Source organism: Pyxicephalus adspersus, chromosome 4 (assembly GCF_032062135.1).
Source record: "Pyxicephalus adspersus chromosome 4, UCB_Pads_2.0, whole genome shotgun sequence".
Lineage (NCBI taxonomy): Eukaryota > Metazoa > Chordata > Amphibia > Anura > Pyxicephalidae > Pyxicephalus > Pyxicephalus adspersus.
In genome coordinates this window covers 98,452,960-98,469,054 of record NC_092861.1, presented here as the reverse complement: position 1 = coordinate 98,469,054, position 16,095 = coordinate 98,452,960, and the positions used below count along the sequence as shown (strand labels likewise).

The 16,095-nt window shown below is 38.7% G+C and overlaps 1 protein-coding gene and 1 long non-coding RNA gene across 4 annotated transcripts in view; one reads left to right on the top strand and one right to left on the bottom strand.

The window, feature by feature from the left end:
• Window positions 1-16,095, bottom strand: part of LOC140330106 (uncharacterized) — a 690,842-nt gene that overhangs the window by 627,652 nt on the left and 47,095 nt on the right. The gene's annotated exons all lie outside the window — the stretch shown is intronic.
• PGBD5 (piggyBac transposable element derived 5) overlaps window positions 1-16,095 on the top strand; it is a 98,620-nt gene that overhangs the window by 58,861 nt on the left and 23,664 nt on the right. For all 3 annotated transcript variants that reach the window (XR_011920402.1, XR_011920403.1, XM_072409116.1), the window contains exon 4: window positions 11,364-11,544. Coding sequence is in view for 1 of the 3 variants with exons in the window: in XM_072409116.1 (XP_072265217.1) it covers window positions 11,364-11,544 (181 nt within the window). In the remaining 2 variants the exon portion in view is untranslated. The remainder of the gene's footprint in view (window positions 1-11,363; window positions 11,545-16,095) is intronic.

Here is a 16,095-nt window from a genome sequence, read left to right as displayed (position 1 = left end):
AATATTTTACTACAGTATTTGGTTCAGAATCTTTTTTTTCTAGATTTTCCTCCTTTAAAATTAGGTGCGTCTTATATGCCGGAGCGTCTTATACGCTGAAAAATACGGTACATTGTATTACGTCTATTTGAGAGCATTTTTGTTTTGTCTAGTTTATTTTGTGCCATTAGTGACCTCCCCTTTCCAATATAGAATTAAGAAACGGACCACCTAACCTTATGTTATATTACTGTATGATATGTGTGTTGTATGCTATGAATATTACATCACTGAATATAATAATAACAACTACTATCTTGCCTATAAAAACCAGGCCTTTTCTTTTTTCCTTTTATATTTATCTGACATTTCTGAGGTAGGCTTTAATATCTCAAGTCAAGGATAAATAGACCCCCCCTCTTTCCCATAGGGGAGGTAAACTACAAAGGGAAAAGGAACAGCTCCATCAGGTGAAATAATATAAGCCCTGGAAGGACAGATAGGCCCACACAGCTACTATCCAGCCTCTTCCCAAAACCCAGGGGGTGTCCCAGAGGTAATGGTTCCTGAAACTCTGTTAGCATCCCAAAAATAGGAGGCTAAGGAATTTCTGGAATACAGATGTGTTTTCTGATCCGCCTGGTTACACAAATGTCAATAAATGCAACATTGTTAGGGAGCCCCATGTCTGATTCAGATTAAAACTTTATCAGATACCACAAGCCTGTAGGCAGGCAGTGGCTGAGGAGGTCCAAAAGATTCTAGAGACCGGGGTGACTAAGAGGTCAAAAAGTGAGTGGAGCAGCCCTATTGTCCTGGTTCCCAAGCCTTATTATTCATTGCAATTCTGCAATGATTTTCGGAAAATAAATGAAATATCAAAGTTTCATGCCTACCCTATGCCAAGAATTGATGAGCTCATAGAGAGGCTAGGTCCAGCACGGAACATTACCACTCTTGATCTAACTAGGGGATATTGGCAAGTGCCGCTCACTGAGGAAGCCAAGGAGAAAACTGCCTTTTCCACTCCGCAGGGCTTGTGGACACAAATGCTTGGGTCATCTGCTAGTTCTTGTCCCTGGAGGATTTCACTTTTACAGTGGTTCATAGTTCAGAAAAGTTGAAGGGTAATGCAGATGCCTTCTTCAGGACACACTGGTGGGTTATGGTGTCCGTCCCCATGGGCCCGAACACAGGGGTTGGATATGTGACAGGGTGTCCAATGGCTTGGCGGGAAAGGTCCAAGATTGGATAAATATAGCACCCAGGTTAAGGTGTTGTATTTATTAAATGGCCATGAATTGTGTTAGGCAGTTGACTTGGCTAAAAAGCTGGTTCTATGGTTTTTGGGGCTGGCTAAGGAAGAATTGAAAGGGTCAGGGAAAACTGACCTGTACCTCAACTCATCCCGCCGACAGTCAAACCAGAGGCTCTGGCAGACAGCCAGGAACACGGATGCAACGATTTTTAAACTGCAGACACTGTGCTCTGTACAGCCTGCTCTTAGAGGAGATAGATTGTAGCTGCAGATAAGATGGCTGCCAGCCAAGAAGGACTCTTATCTGCTTCCTGATGCTTCACAACCAGGTGAGGAATCTGTATCTCCCTCTGTTGAACATTTTTAAATCGTAATGTACAGATATGTTGGCGCTATATAAATCCTGTTAAAAAATAATAATAATAATAATAATAAAGCACAAGCAGTGGCAGCACTCCTTACACCCACTGTACAGATGGCAGTTGATAAAGCTATGGAAAAAGGGGTACAAACAATTCATCAGGAAATCCAAACACATGCTATTAAAATCACTAATGCAGAGTCCAGGATTTCTGAATTGGAAGATGATTTATTAGCTGTAAAAGTTCAATTATCAAATCTAGAAATTAAATTCACTACCATGGCTGAGAAAATTGATGATCTAGAAAATAGAGCACGCAGGAAATAATCTCTGAATGATAGGAATTCCTGAGTCAGTAAGCCCTTCACTGCTGTTGGAATTAGGTGCTAGTACCATTCCCTCACTTTTAAGTTTGGATCAGAAATGCAAAGTTGAAAGGGCTCATTGACTGGGGCCTCCTGACAAAAGCATTCTTTAACATTAGTGGAAATAGCTGAAAAGTATTTGCAGGAATATACCCCTGGTTTATCACCAAAATAATCCTCTCCTTCAACTTCGGTGGATTCGCCAGAAGAATTGGTATCAGAAAAAAGTATACCTTCATCAAAATCAAAGCGTGTAATGCATAAGTCTGCTAGTCTGCTTTTAAAAGACCACCTTCTATGAGCAAAAATCTCAACCAGAGTAAGCAAGTGAAATATAAATGAAGTTGCACAAGTGACTGTTTAGGATCTTGGACTTTTTATAAGAAAGTGATAAGGAGTTGACGGGTAAATAATAAATAGTAAATCATTTAAATTAAAGGAATTAATTCTGAATTCTGTTTGATAAAATGATTGCTTATATATATATATATATATATATATATATATATATATTATATTACTGATATTTTATAAATTTATGTATTTTAATAGTACCCCCGGGGTGTGAGCCTGGTGCATAATATGCTCTGGACATGTGTCGTCTGTTTATTGGAAAATTATTACTTGAGGAAAAAAGGAAGGGCTATCCCTAAGTGGAAATTGCAATATTTAATGATTCATTGTGATGTTAGTATGCTCAGCAGCATGTTTATATTTTTTTTAGGGTTTTATGATTATTTGTTTCAACACATCCAAAACCTAATGAACATGGTTGTATATATTAATGATGTATTATGGGGCTCCCTACTTCTAACTAATGAGGAAGACACAATTGGTATCTTTGATGCCTCTTGGAAAAAGGGTGTACTTGTGAATTATGGTTGGATTTTTTTTCAATATCCAAGTGCAAGTTGATGTGGTTTCTGCTAAATATTTATGAAGATAGTTTCTTGGAACTTGAAGGGGCTGAGGTCCTCTAACAAACGAATGCAGATACTGCATCAACTGAAGAGGCTCAAAGCAGATATTGCCTTGCTGCAGGAGACACATTTGAGCACAGATGATTTCTTTAGAATGCGTAAGATATGGGTGGGTGAAGTATTTGGATCCTCAGCTGTGGGACGCAAAGCAGGGGTATTATTCTTGATATATAAAAACTTTTTAGGAATGATCCTTAATTTCTCCTCTGCTTGTGAAGGGATAATGGTTAGTGTTAAGGTTGAGTTATTTGACAAATCTTTAACTTTATACAATGTGTATGATCCAAACTCTCCTAAACTTTCTTTTTTTCAAAATGTATCCGCAAGGATTATGAAAGACCCAGGCCTTTATAAGATAGTACATAGTTACATAGGCTAGGTTTAAAAAAAGACATAAGTCCATCAAGTTCAACCACTAGAGAAATAAACATATCCCAGATATAAAACCCTATAGGACATAGTTGGTCAGAGGAAGACAAAAAACCCCTGGTACATATTGCTTCAACAGGGGAAAAATAATTCCTTCCTGATTCCATGAAGCAATCGGATGTTCCCTGGATCAATAGTCACTGGTATATTTACTTTAAAGCATTAATGGCCAGTTATATTCTGTGCTTCTAGAAAAACATCCAGCTTTCTCTTAAAGTAATCTATAGTAGTTGCTGAAACTACTTCCTGAGGGAGCTGATTCCACATTTTCACAGACCTTACAGTGAACAATCTCTTCCTTATCCGGAGCTTAAACTTCTTTTCCTCCAGACGCAAAGAGTGCCCTCTTGTTGTTTGTAATGATCTCAAAGTGATTAATGGGGAAAAGAGTTCTTTATATGGACCGGTTATATATTTATACAGGGTGATCAAATCCCCCTTAAATGTCTCTTCTCAAGGGAGAATAGATTCAGTTCAGCTAATCTCTCATAGCTGAGCTCCTTCATTCCTTTTATTAATTTAGTTGCCCTTCTCTGCACTCTCTCCAATTCAACAATGTCCTTTTTGTGAACTGGTGCCCAAAACTGGACTGCATATTTCAGATGTGGTCTTACCAATGTTTTGTACAGGGGCAGGATAATGGCCCTAATTCATCAATGAAATCCTATATATACACACACACACACACACACACACACACATATATATATATTTATAAGAAGCAAACAAGAACGTGTGTGTGCTTGTGGCTTTTGAGGGAAAATCTAGTCCGATGGCAAAGCCGAGCCTTCGACCGCGGAAAGTCGCAAGAAACTTTAAAATGTGCAACTTCGATTGCAGGTGCAATGCCTAAAACATGCGTTATCTTTCACAATGTACAAAGGAACAGAAAATGCAATTAAATAAATTTTACATATAAAAAAAAAAACCTTGAAAAATATATATATTGTAGAGTATATAGTTGATAACAATTATAAAGAATGATTCCCTTGCTGATTTATTTATAAGCAATACTATCTTCTTCCCTCTGAACCACTATTATCATACCAACAATATACTGCACAGCCGCTTCACTAACTGTCCCTCACATGTCTAATGTCTGGTTAAAATCTTTACTTTTAATCTTTTTATACATGCTTCGTGATTTGCCTATAAACACATTAAATAGAGAATCTGCAGAATGCAAATCATTTTTGATAGTACTTTGCATCTATATGTTTACAGTGGAATATTCATTGATATAAGGTCTTTTATGGATGTTGATTTTGTCATGTTTTGGAATGTAGGTCAGTTGCAGCGGACAAACGTTTCAAATAGGTGGCTTCGTGTCCACCCTGGCTTTAGCAGCTAATAATTCAGATCACACAGCTTGTTTCCACCCCACTCAGTGATGTCTAAGCAGAGGAAGAATAAAGAAGCGGGGAAAACCCCTAAACAGGACAACTTACACAAATATTTCCCTTCAGACTCGGCAGCTTCAGCAGGAGGAAGTGCTCCCAAGATGGCCCCCGCATCTGCAAGTAAAGCTGACCACGTGGATTCTGTTGATCGGGTCAGTGAAGAGGGGACCTACCCCCCAGCTGGAATCCCTGCAGCTCTCTCTCCTGCACACTCCTCTCTGTCATCTGATTCCCCAGCTGAGTTCTCAGACACAGTGCCTTCTCCTTAGCAGCTGCCCAGAGAATTTTAAGCCCTTCTGAAATTCATACTCACTAAAACAGAGCTGGAATCCTGGGCTCATCGCATAGAACACTCTGTACATGCAGAGATTGAACAGATATATCAGAAAGTGCAAGCAGTTGATATTAAGGTTACTTCACTGGAATCCTTCTCCTCCCAAACTTCAAACAATTTACGATTAAGGGGACTCCCGGAAGCTACAGCTGGGCCTGACCTGGAGCACACTGTAATTGCTATTTTTAACACCCTTTTAGACTGACCCACCCCGAAGCGCATAGAATTAGATGGAGTACATAGGGTTGGTGTGAGGAGAGATGGAGTACCTGATCATCCCAGAGATGTTCTATGCAGGGTGTACTTTTACAAAGTTAAAGAGCAGATCGTTCAGAAAGCATGGCAGGAGGGGCCGATTGATTTTGATGGTGCAAGTATTCAGATATATCCGGATCTATCCCCTCGCACGCTACAGATGAGACGCATACTGAAGCCACTCTTGGATTACATTACCACACATGGTGCCCGATATAGATGGGGACATCCACTACATCTCATAGTGACCAAACCCAACTCTGTGTTTACATTGCACAATCCATCTCAGCTACCGGCCCTGTTTACCTTCTTGGGCGCAGATCCCATTGATGTTCCTAATTGGCTGGAAGTCTTAGAAGTACTCCCAAGTATCTACTTAAGATTGAGATCATCTACTTCCGCCCGACGCAGACGGCGCTCTCCCACTCCTCAGCGCCCTGAGAAGGAATACCTCAAATTCACATTAACTATGATTTTTCCTGCTGCTGAATATTTGGACTCTTGTTACCACCACTGACTACCTCCTACATATATTACAATGCATATCTGTACCTCCTCAGAAACTTATCGTTCCTGTGTGATGTATCTATGTCCTGATCTGAGCACACCTCCTATGCCTGTAACTGCGGTGACATTCGTGCACATTGAATATGGGCGATGGCCCATCCTGGTCTCAGTGGTTCTTTGTTCCCAGATGGCTGCCTCCCGCCAGTTCTATTACTGTTATTATTATTGTTCTGATACCTGGCGCTTTGAAGCTGGGTTATTGTTTCAGCTCCTGTAGTAGCCTGCCTGTATTGCTGTGCACTTTAGTATGCCTGATTATTGATATGCCCTTTAATTTTTTTATTAATGTCTTTGGGACCTTCAGTACTGTGAAACCTGTTTCTACTCTTGTAAGTTTAGAATTCTATCTTCTCTCCTTGTTCTTTGGGAACGGCACATCTTCCTGGTTTCTCTTACTAGAGCTGAGTGATTTACTTACAATTATATACGTGTTTTATGTTGCTGCTGCTGGTGAGCCAGCGGCTCTTAGTGTTCTTGCCTACACTACCCCCCACATAGGTACACCCGGCCTCGGTGTTGTCGTATATTGTTTTACTTACCTAGGTTCAGGGCCTAGAGCTCTATTTCTTCTTCTTTTTAAGTTGTTTTGTTTTTCTTCTTTGTGTACCTTATTTTATTGATTACCTAATTTCTTCTTTCTTTTCTTTCCCCTATTCTTTATTAATCTCCCCCACCCTTCCCCCTCCCATACCTTACCGTTAGACCACAGGAATTATGACTATCACACTCACTTCTCTGAATGTTAAGGGATTAAACTCTCCCTCAAAACGTTCAGTCCTATTCAATACACCCCGAAAATGCAGAAGCCATAATGTCTTTCTGCAAGAGACACACTTCCGTCATGACAAAATCCCAGTCCTGCGTAACAAACAACCCAAATACAGTTATCACAGCACTTCACCCAATTCTAAATCTAGGGGAGTTAGCGTTCTAATAGATGGTTCTCTTCCATGGTCCCCCTCTTTTTGTAAAATGGATCCTGACGGTCGTTTCCTCATAGTCCAGGGTATGATAGAGAAGCAACTATTTACATTTGTAAACATATACCTACCTAATACCGGCTAGTTGACTGTCCTTGAATATATTCTGACCCTCTTACCCGAGGTGGCTCAAGGTACCATCATTATAGGAGGTGATTTTTATTTAACTTTAGATCTATAGAACATATCCAAGGGCCGTTCCCACCTGCCTTTCTCCCATCATAAACGTCTGAAAGCACTGCTACATGACAATCAATTGATAGATATCTGGCGTATTCAACACCCCGGGGACAGGGATTATACGTTCTACTCCGCGGTCCATAATACCTACTCCAGACTTGATTATTTTCTGATATCCCATTATGCCATTTCACAGGTTAGCGACTCGAGTATTGGTTCCATAACTTTCTCTGACCACGCCCCCATTATGATAGAGATCTCTGGGAGGATATATGAATGTACACCCAGTGCTTGGAGGCTAAATGAGGCACAGCTCGAAGACCCTGAACTGACCACAAAGATTGAGGAGGAACTTTCCTTCTTCTTTGCCAACAATAGATGAAAAAACAACAAGGACAGAGATTTAAGCAGGGTTTTTCGGCACAAACGATGTATTCAACATACATTAACAAAATTTGTAATAGGGTTTGTACATTAAAAAATACCCCTGTACACAACTAGTGGTCAGGTATAATCATGAAGTCATATGATTACTTAATACAATAAACAATAATCAAAGGTTGTTTTGAACCGCCAGGTCGCAATACAGGAATATCTCAGTGCCTCCGACTTACCGACATTGTCCTTAGACATTATAGAGATATTCGATAAACAGATAACACTGCTTGAGCTACAAGCGGCAATTCACCGAGCCGCACCAGGGAAGGCTCCCAGCCCAGATGGTCTGACATTAGCCTACTATAAGAAATTCTTCCCAGTACTAGGCCCACATTTAGTTATAGCTCTGAATGCGCTCACTGATGGTCACACTCTTCCTCCTGACACATTAGCGGCCCACATATCAGTGATACTCAAACCAGACAAGGACCCTCTTCTATGGCCCAATTATAGACCAATATCGTTGCTTAATTGTGATTTGAAACTTTTTGCCAGCATATTAGCGCATAGGCTGACTCCAATACTGAATGATATTGTCCATCCTGACCAAAGTGGTTTTCTCCCGATGAGGGAAGCCAGGGACAACACGATCCATACCCTAAATATTATTGACTATGCACATACTCACAACACCCCTCTAATGCTCCTCTCTACTGATGCTGAGAAGGCATTTGATCGGGTGCACTGGACGTTTCTGCTTTCCACATTGACATATTTGGGTCTTCCCCCTCGTATTCTGCGCTGGATAGAAATCTATTCCTCCCCCAGCCCCAGAGTACGGGTTATTGGTGAACTCTCCCACTCCTTTTGTATAACCAATGGGACGAGACAGGGGTGCCCATTATCTCCCTTGCTTTTTGTGTTAACCCTGGAGCCCCTCCAATGAATAATTTGTGCCAATGGAAATATCAGGGGAGTCCAGGTTGGCCCCAATGAACATAAGGTAGCTGCTTATGCGGATGACCTTTTATTTTATGTTGCAACACTAGTAACTACTTTACCAGTTCTTATGCGAGAGCTAGACAGATATGCCTCGCTCTCTAATTACAAAATAAACCTGCAAAAGTCGGAGGCACTGAGTGTTACTCTTCCAGAAAAATTAGAGAGGCCTTGGCCCCTTCTTTCCCCTTCAAGTGGTCTAACTCAGCTATCTCTTACCTGGGCACACAGATTCCTGCTAATCTAACGTGAATTGTAGATCTCAATTTTATCCCTCTAATAAATAAAATCCGAAGTGATCTTCAGAGGTGGAGACAGATGGCATTTACCTGGTTTGGGAGGTGCAATGTGCTTAAAATGAATGTTATGCCTAGACTGTTGTATATGCTGCAAGCACTCCCAATACACATCCCGCTTTTTATCCTTCGAAAATTCTGTTCGGAATTTGTAAAATTTATCTGGCTTAATGGGACCCCCAGGCTTAGGATGACATTACTGAGACTCCCCAAAGCCAACGGAGGAATGGCATTCCCTGACCCAGTTTTGTACCATCAGCCAGTGCTTTTGTCTAGGCTGCTGGATTGGTGCACCAATAGCCGCTCCAAACTGTGGGTTGGATTGGAGGATGCATGCTCTACTGCCCCCATTGCCGCATTGGCCTGGTCGACACCGGCGGCCAGGACGGCAATGTACACTCATCCATTGATTGGCGAGACCTTGAAAGTGGTCACTAAGTACTTCTCCTCTCAAAACGTAACCACATACCCGTCTCCAATGTCTCCTGTTCTGGGCAATCCTGGATTCCCCTCGGGCCAGACTGACCCAATATTTCGCCAATGGCGTGCTTTGGGCGTGTATAGAATATCCCATTTCATGCACAATGGGGAATGGCAATATATTCCGACCCTACAAACGGAAAGGGATCTCCCTTCATTGTCACCCTTCCGCCACATACAACTCACTTATGTTCTGAGATCTTTGCCGCGGCCCAATACAATAGCCCGATCGCTTCTTCCTCTAGAGGACTTGTGTGCAACTGGTCAACCTGTACGGGGTACACTTTTCAAACCCTGTTATCTGTATATACGCCAGAACTCCCTTTATTTGTATCCCAATGGGAAGCTGATTCGGACACTTGTTTTACTGATGCCCAGAGAGATATGTTACTCCATTTCTGTCATAAGGCGTCCATTTGCAACAAATATCAGGAAACCAACTACAAGTTGGACACTATCTGGTACAGGACACCGGTGAAGCTTGCTAAGATTTTCCCGGGGTCGGATAGCACCTGCTGGAGATGTGGCGACACACAGGGTATGCTACTGCATGTTTTCTGGGAATGCTCAAAATTACAATTATATTGGAGTTCGGTAGCTAACATTATCTTAAAGCTTACAGAAGTGGATATAAGGGGCAATCCGGCCCTGCCACTTCTTCATGTTTCGGCTAAGACCTGCATCCCAGCCTTATGGAAGAATACTGCCCCTTCCCACGGTAGTACATTGGTTGCAAAGGGTTGCTGATATAAATCACATGGAGGATATGATATCCACTGACGTTAAGAAAGCGGAAAAAATTCGCACAGACCTGGTACCACTGGATCCACTTTATCACTACTGAGGAATATTGCTGTTTGTTACGACCACCCCCCCTAGATACCTGAGTATTCTGGGATGGATACCTAATTGCACTCTGCCACTGTTTCAGAGATGTGATTGATTCTATAGCTAGTCAATGCCCCCCCCCCCCCCCCCCCCCCCCTCATCTCTGCCCCCTCTTCCTTCTTCCCTTTTTCTCTCTCTTTCTTTTTCTCATTCTTAACTCCTTTTTTTTAATTAGTTAAAATGTTTGTTCTTCTTTTATTTTTCTTTTCTTATAAAAATGTTTTTGAAAACCTTAAGATGTCATGGTTCCTGCTACTGATACCTCATGACTGGTTGGTTACAATGTTTGTATTTCTATGCGGTTGGCCGTTAAGCCACAAGCTTAAAGATATGTATTGTTAGAACCTAACCTTGCTGTATGTTCTTTTTTGAACTGTATGTTATGACCACTTTATTTTCTTTTCTCTGTATGTACCTTGATACCTTTTAATAAAAATAATTAAAAAAAAAATGTTTCAAATATTAAAAACATTTGATTGATGCACATTGGAGCATCACCACAAATATCCTAGTAGTGCATGAACACAAGAGATAAAGCTGGAGGAGAAAGGTGGTTATAAGTGAAAGTCAAACAAATGCATTAGAGCTTTTTCACACTCTTCTTGTGAAAATCCAATCCAGTCCCAATGCAAGAACGAGGCAATCTGCCATATTACTTGTAGCTAAAGTTACATGAGCTGTGTTGGTGTATGCTGAAAGAAATAATAAATTTATTTCTAGCAAGCAGACCTTCTGCTACTCGACTAGTCCCCATTTGGAATTCAAATTTCTGTGAGAATGCATGAAAATAAATGCAATTAAATATTTCCTATGTTAGGTTACTTTGATCATTACAGAATGATTGTTTTAAGTAGTTTATATAAGATCTAAGCATTTACACGTAAATGAGAATATTAATACAACTACAGTGAGTACTCATAAAGTGAATTATATAAAGAAACATGCTGGTTAAATGTATGTAAATGTAGTTTAAAGAAATGAGAAATCTTTAATTTTTACTAGCAGAACAACACATTTTCGAGACAGTAGTTTTGAAAATAGAAACCATTTCTTGTAGTTCTCAAGCCATTTCTGTGCTGCTGTTTAAGCTTTACTGCTTTTAGGTACAATTTTTATTATACATGCAATGTACATTTTTTATTTTTAAAAATAAAGAAAATTTGTTTTTTTTAATGTGATGCTGATATTCTGTACTTTTGCTAATAAACATTATTTTATTACTTTTTCTTTGCAGATTTATGTTCATCTGAGAGAAGGGACTGGAAGTGATGGCATAGACACATTGAAGCTTAAACCACAACTGCATAGTATGGTAGCCAAAAATTTGTGTCAGAGTGCTCCTGGAAAAAACTATATCATTTTTACTGGGCCGAGCATCACAAGCCTAAATTTGTTTGAAGAATTTGAGAAACAAGGTCTGTAGCATTTTATTTATATCAAGTAAAGTTGGTTTAAGATGCATTCTCTCCAGCCTTGGAGAGCTTTATTAAATCAGGCCAATGTGTTCCAGTGCTGAGAGACTTTTTTAGCTAATCCGGGTATAAACCTATTTTTTCTTTTTGTTGACCTTCATTTTTAAAATAAAATCTCAGTTTTACTTGAATATATACTGTATTTAAGTTACTTCATTTTTTAATCTGAAGGTTTTTTTGCTTCAGGGTAAAAAACTGTAATAAGTTTTTGTAATTTTTACAGAAACATTTTACATTCTATAATCTTTCCTAGCCCTAATGTGAGGAGTTGTATATTTCAGGATGAAAGAAAGAAAAGAATTCCAAAACAGCAGGAATCATAACCAATTAATATTACCTTTTGTAAATAATTTACACTTTTGGAGAGTATGCTATTACTTTTCCTAATCTGATATTTACTGGGTTGTTTTCTTACCTTTCCTGCTGAACACATGGCATAATTGTCTCCTAGCAATGTGTACATACACTGTTTAATGTTTACATTGATTTCATTGATACATTGCCCCTGATTCATCATTGAAATCCGCGATCGCTGGAAGCGCGATAATACGCGCGACCCGCGATCGCGGATTACCGCGGTCCGGGACTCGAGTGCGCGCATCCACTCGCATCCTGAATCTGCCGGCCGGATTCCTGCCATGCGCAATAGGGGTCGCGAATCTGCCAATTAAGGCAATTACATTGAGCTTTTCCGGTTGTTGAATAGCGCGATCGCGCGCGATTCCGGATCGCTAATACGAATGCGCGACCGATAATCCGATTTTGCTTGATGAATCAGGGGCATTGAAGTCTGTTTCTGGTTTACTAAATCACTTTAGTTTAACCTTTGCATTAGGCTTGATCACTAATCAAAGTTAAAAAAAGGGGTAATTTTTCTTCCTGGGATTGGTTTTTAAAATTAAATAATGTCCACCCCCTTGGGTAACAGTAATCAAATAGAAAACAAGAACAAAAAAGCAGTGGTTTTTGGCAGCAGGGGGTCCACTTGTAAGAGGTTAAATGTCAGTAAAGTATAATCCTCTTGTAGGTTTCTATCCATCACTGGATAGAAACAACCCTCCACAAAGAGAGTGTGCAGTGATGGATAGAAACCTACAAGAGGATTATACTTTACTAACATTTGACCTCTTACAAGTGGAGCCCCCGATGCCCCCTACAGCGCTGATCGCAGAACTTCAAACGTTGCAAGTGTCTAACTTTTGTTCATTGATTGAGTGATTACAATAAGACACAACACTTTTGAAAAATATTTTTCTGTATTTTCTTGCATTTTTTTACATAGCTGTTGATAACTGTCCAAGCTCACCCCCAATAGGCGAAATGCATCTGGGTTTCAACCGTATTGCTTGTTTAATGTTCAGCGAACACTGTCTAGGTGAAGGGTCAGAAAACCCTATGATGTTAATGGGGCAGACCCAATTGCTTTCAATGTTTATATATTGCTGATGGAAACTATTGTCATTAATACAATTGATCTTGATTTGGTACAAAGAAAACCCCTGCTTTTCTGTCCTAATTTTCCATTTGATCACCAATCAAAGTAGTTTATCATGCATCTGCAAGACATAACATAGCTTAGTGAAAATTATCTTTGCAAAGAAAAAAGTCCCAAAAAAACAAATATGAAAAAAAGACAATAATTGGACGGTTGCAGTCAACAAAGCGCAAAGCTAAATGGGAAATTTCTTTGCAAGTTGATAAATCATTTTGCTAAATGAATAGCCACATTCTCACTGATCCTTAATCTATTACACTTGGTAACTACATGCTAGGCAATAGGCTCTTAGTCTCTTAATTTGTTTATGATGTATAACTTACAGATATTTACACCAATACAACTTGAGATTCAAATGATCAAAATCTACATTTTGTGTTAAACCAATATTTAGATCATTTAAAACACTGAAATATCTGGGATTTAGTTTCTATATTAGGTCCTCCCAAATAGATTATCAATATAAAACTTACCAGTAAATACATTCCTAAGGCGTTCCTAGCTGCAAGCTTATTCCACATGGAGTCTTGATTCTAGTCCTGATTTATTATACTTTTTTTTAAAGATCAAATGCTCCAATTCAGTAAGCAGAAGTGTTGGTGCTTTTACGGGTAATGATAAATTTTATGGAAATGGCGTACAAGTTTACAGATTGTTTTTGTTGACAAATAAAGGACGTGACTATCCATTCCAAACTCTTTGTTGAGAAGAGTTTTTTTCAGACAGTTTTTCAGAATGTTTAGATTTTTCTGCACCCAAAACCAAAGCCAAAATAAAAAAAAAAAAAAGGTTTTGCCTGCAGATACTTTAAGATGTTCATTAACCCCCTAGCAGTAATCCCGAGTGTGAAAAAAAAAAAAAAAAAAAAGGTTTTGCCTGCAGATACTTTAAGATGTTCATTAACCCCCTAGCAGTAATCCCGAGTGTGACTCGGGGTGGATTTTAATTTAAAAAAAAAAAAAACAATTTACCTTGCTCCGTCGCTGTCCCTCGGCGTCCTGCTGGTCCCCGACAGATTTTTGTGTTGTGTTATTTGAAGTTCATTATTAAATTTAATAGATATCAGTGAGTTATGCCTAACAATTTCAGCCTACAATGAAAAAAAATAAATTGTACTGCTTTTTGCATGGAAATTTGGACGGAATTAGACCGCTAGGGAGGTTAAGAAAGTATGAGTTGAGTATGTGCTTCAGCCCGCCAACCTTTTGTATATTTGCAGGTCTTGGAATGCACCTGCTGATAAAATTAGAACCAATGAAAGTTTGATGTGATGTAAAAAAACAGAAATAGTATTTTTCTCACAGCCACCAATTAGATTTAAAGCTGACTTTAAATGTAGAATATGATTATTGGTGGGGAGATTTCCTAGCACAGGCCTTAGGAAGTGGATGTCTATTGATCCCGTTTATCTTTCAATAATCCATAGTTCAATAAAAAAGATAGGGATGTTTTTGCACTATGGGCAAATAAAATTGTTTTGAAGAATTCAATTTACCAGGGGAGCATTGGAAGAACATCTGCAATACAATATGTTTGCAGAGCCTGATCGGCATCTGGTTCTTGGTCTTTTTCTATATATTTTTTTTAACTGAGTTCTAATAATTAAGTAAATAAAAAAGGGTAATTAAAGGGGATGAATATAAAGACAAATCCAACTAATTACACTTATATTATACTTGACATTAGTTTAGCTTTAAAAAGATCTTACACAATCTTTACATTTATTTCCCAAAAAAATTTTAGGCTGTCTTTTGATCTTTTAAATAATAAAATTAGGGTTATGTTTTAGTTATATTTTTTAAGGACTGCTAAGGAAGATCATGATGAACATGGCTTAAAATATGGTAGTGGAAAATTCAGAGCTATGCTAATCTGAAAGTAACTAAGCTCAATAAGGGATGGTTCCGATGGCTATAAAATTTCATGCTAATACCTCATTTCCATATGTAGCAAGGACAAGGTGGACTGAGGAATTACAACGGATAATACTATTCTTGCTTGCATACAATATCCGCGTAAGAGATTCACGACAGGCAGATAAGGGGATAATAAGAAATGAGGGGGTTCAGGGTGCTTCCATCAAGATAAATGTTATATGCAAAGTCTTCAATTTTTGTTTACAGGCAACTGCAGATAGTTTCAACTACTTGTAAAGTGAGATAGAGAACTTGTAGGCAGAAATTAATTCTAGAACACAAACTCAGGTTGAAACAGGAGATATATACATTCAGGTATGACAAAAGCACACAGTTCTTTATATATATATATATATATATATAATAAACAATATAAATAATAAATAATAACAATATAATATTGTTTGAGAACAAATAAACATTTATGCAGCAGACAGCTGAGAAGAAAAAAAAAAAATAAGCAAACACCTACTTCACAAACTTTACAGATACAGCTGTTAGTATGTAGATACACATGAAATCCTGATATTTTTAAAGAATAATTTTTAGCACAAAAAGAAGCAGAGAATATGTTTGGAGTTAGCAAAGTAGCAAAATTACAAAAAATCATGCCACCTATTATAAATGCAGAAATTTGCAAAAAATGTGTATTGCAGTATGAAATCCTAACAATAACACCACCATCTTTTTATATATCATCCTGCAGTAATATTAGCTGTGGGCACATGATTATATATCATAAACTCCCCTGCATTTACTAAGCTAAGTGACAATTCCCTTGCAAAACAAAAATGTATCCTGTTCTTGCTATATAGCTTACAGAATCTCCAGGGTTTGTATCTAACTGTGTTAAATTTTATTTTCGGAACTATGCCTCCTAAGCAGCTTTTAAACACCTTTGTTTTATATTTATTTGCGTTATGACTACTGTGTAAATCCACGGCTGTGTACCTTTTCTTCCCTTTCCTCCTTCATACTCTGTGCCTCTCCCTGTGTTACTGAATATTTTTTTTCGTGTTACTTTGTTTAATTTTAATACTGAAAATATGACAATTTTAGTTGATGAATAAATATACCTCTGAT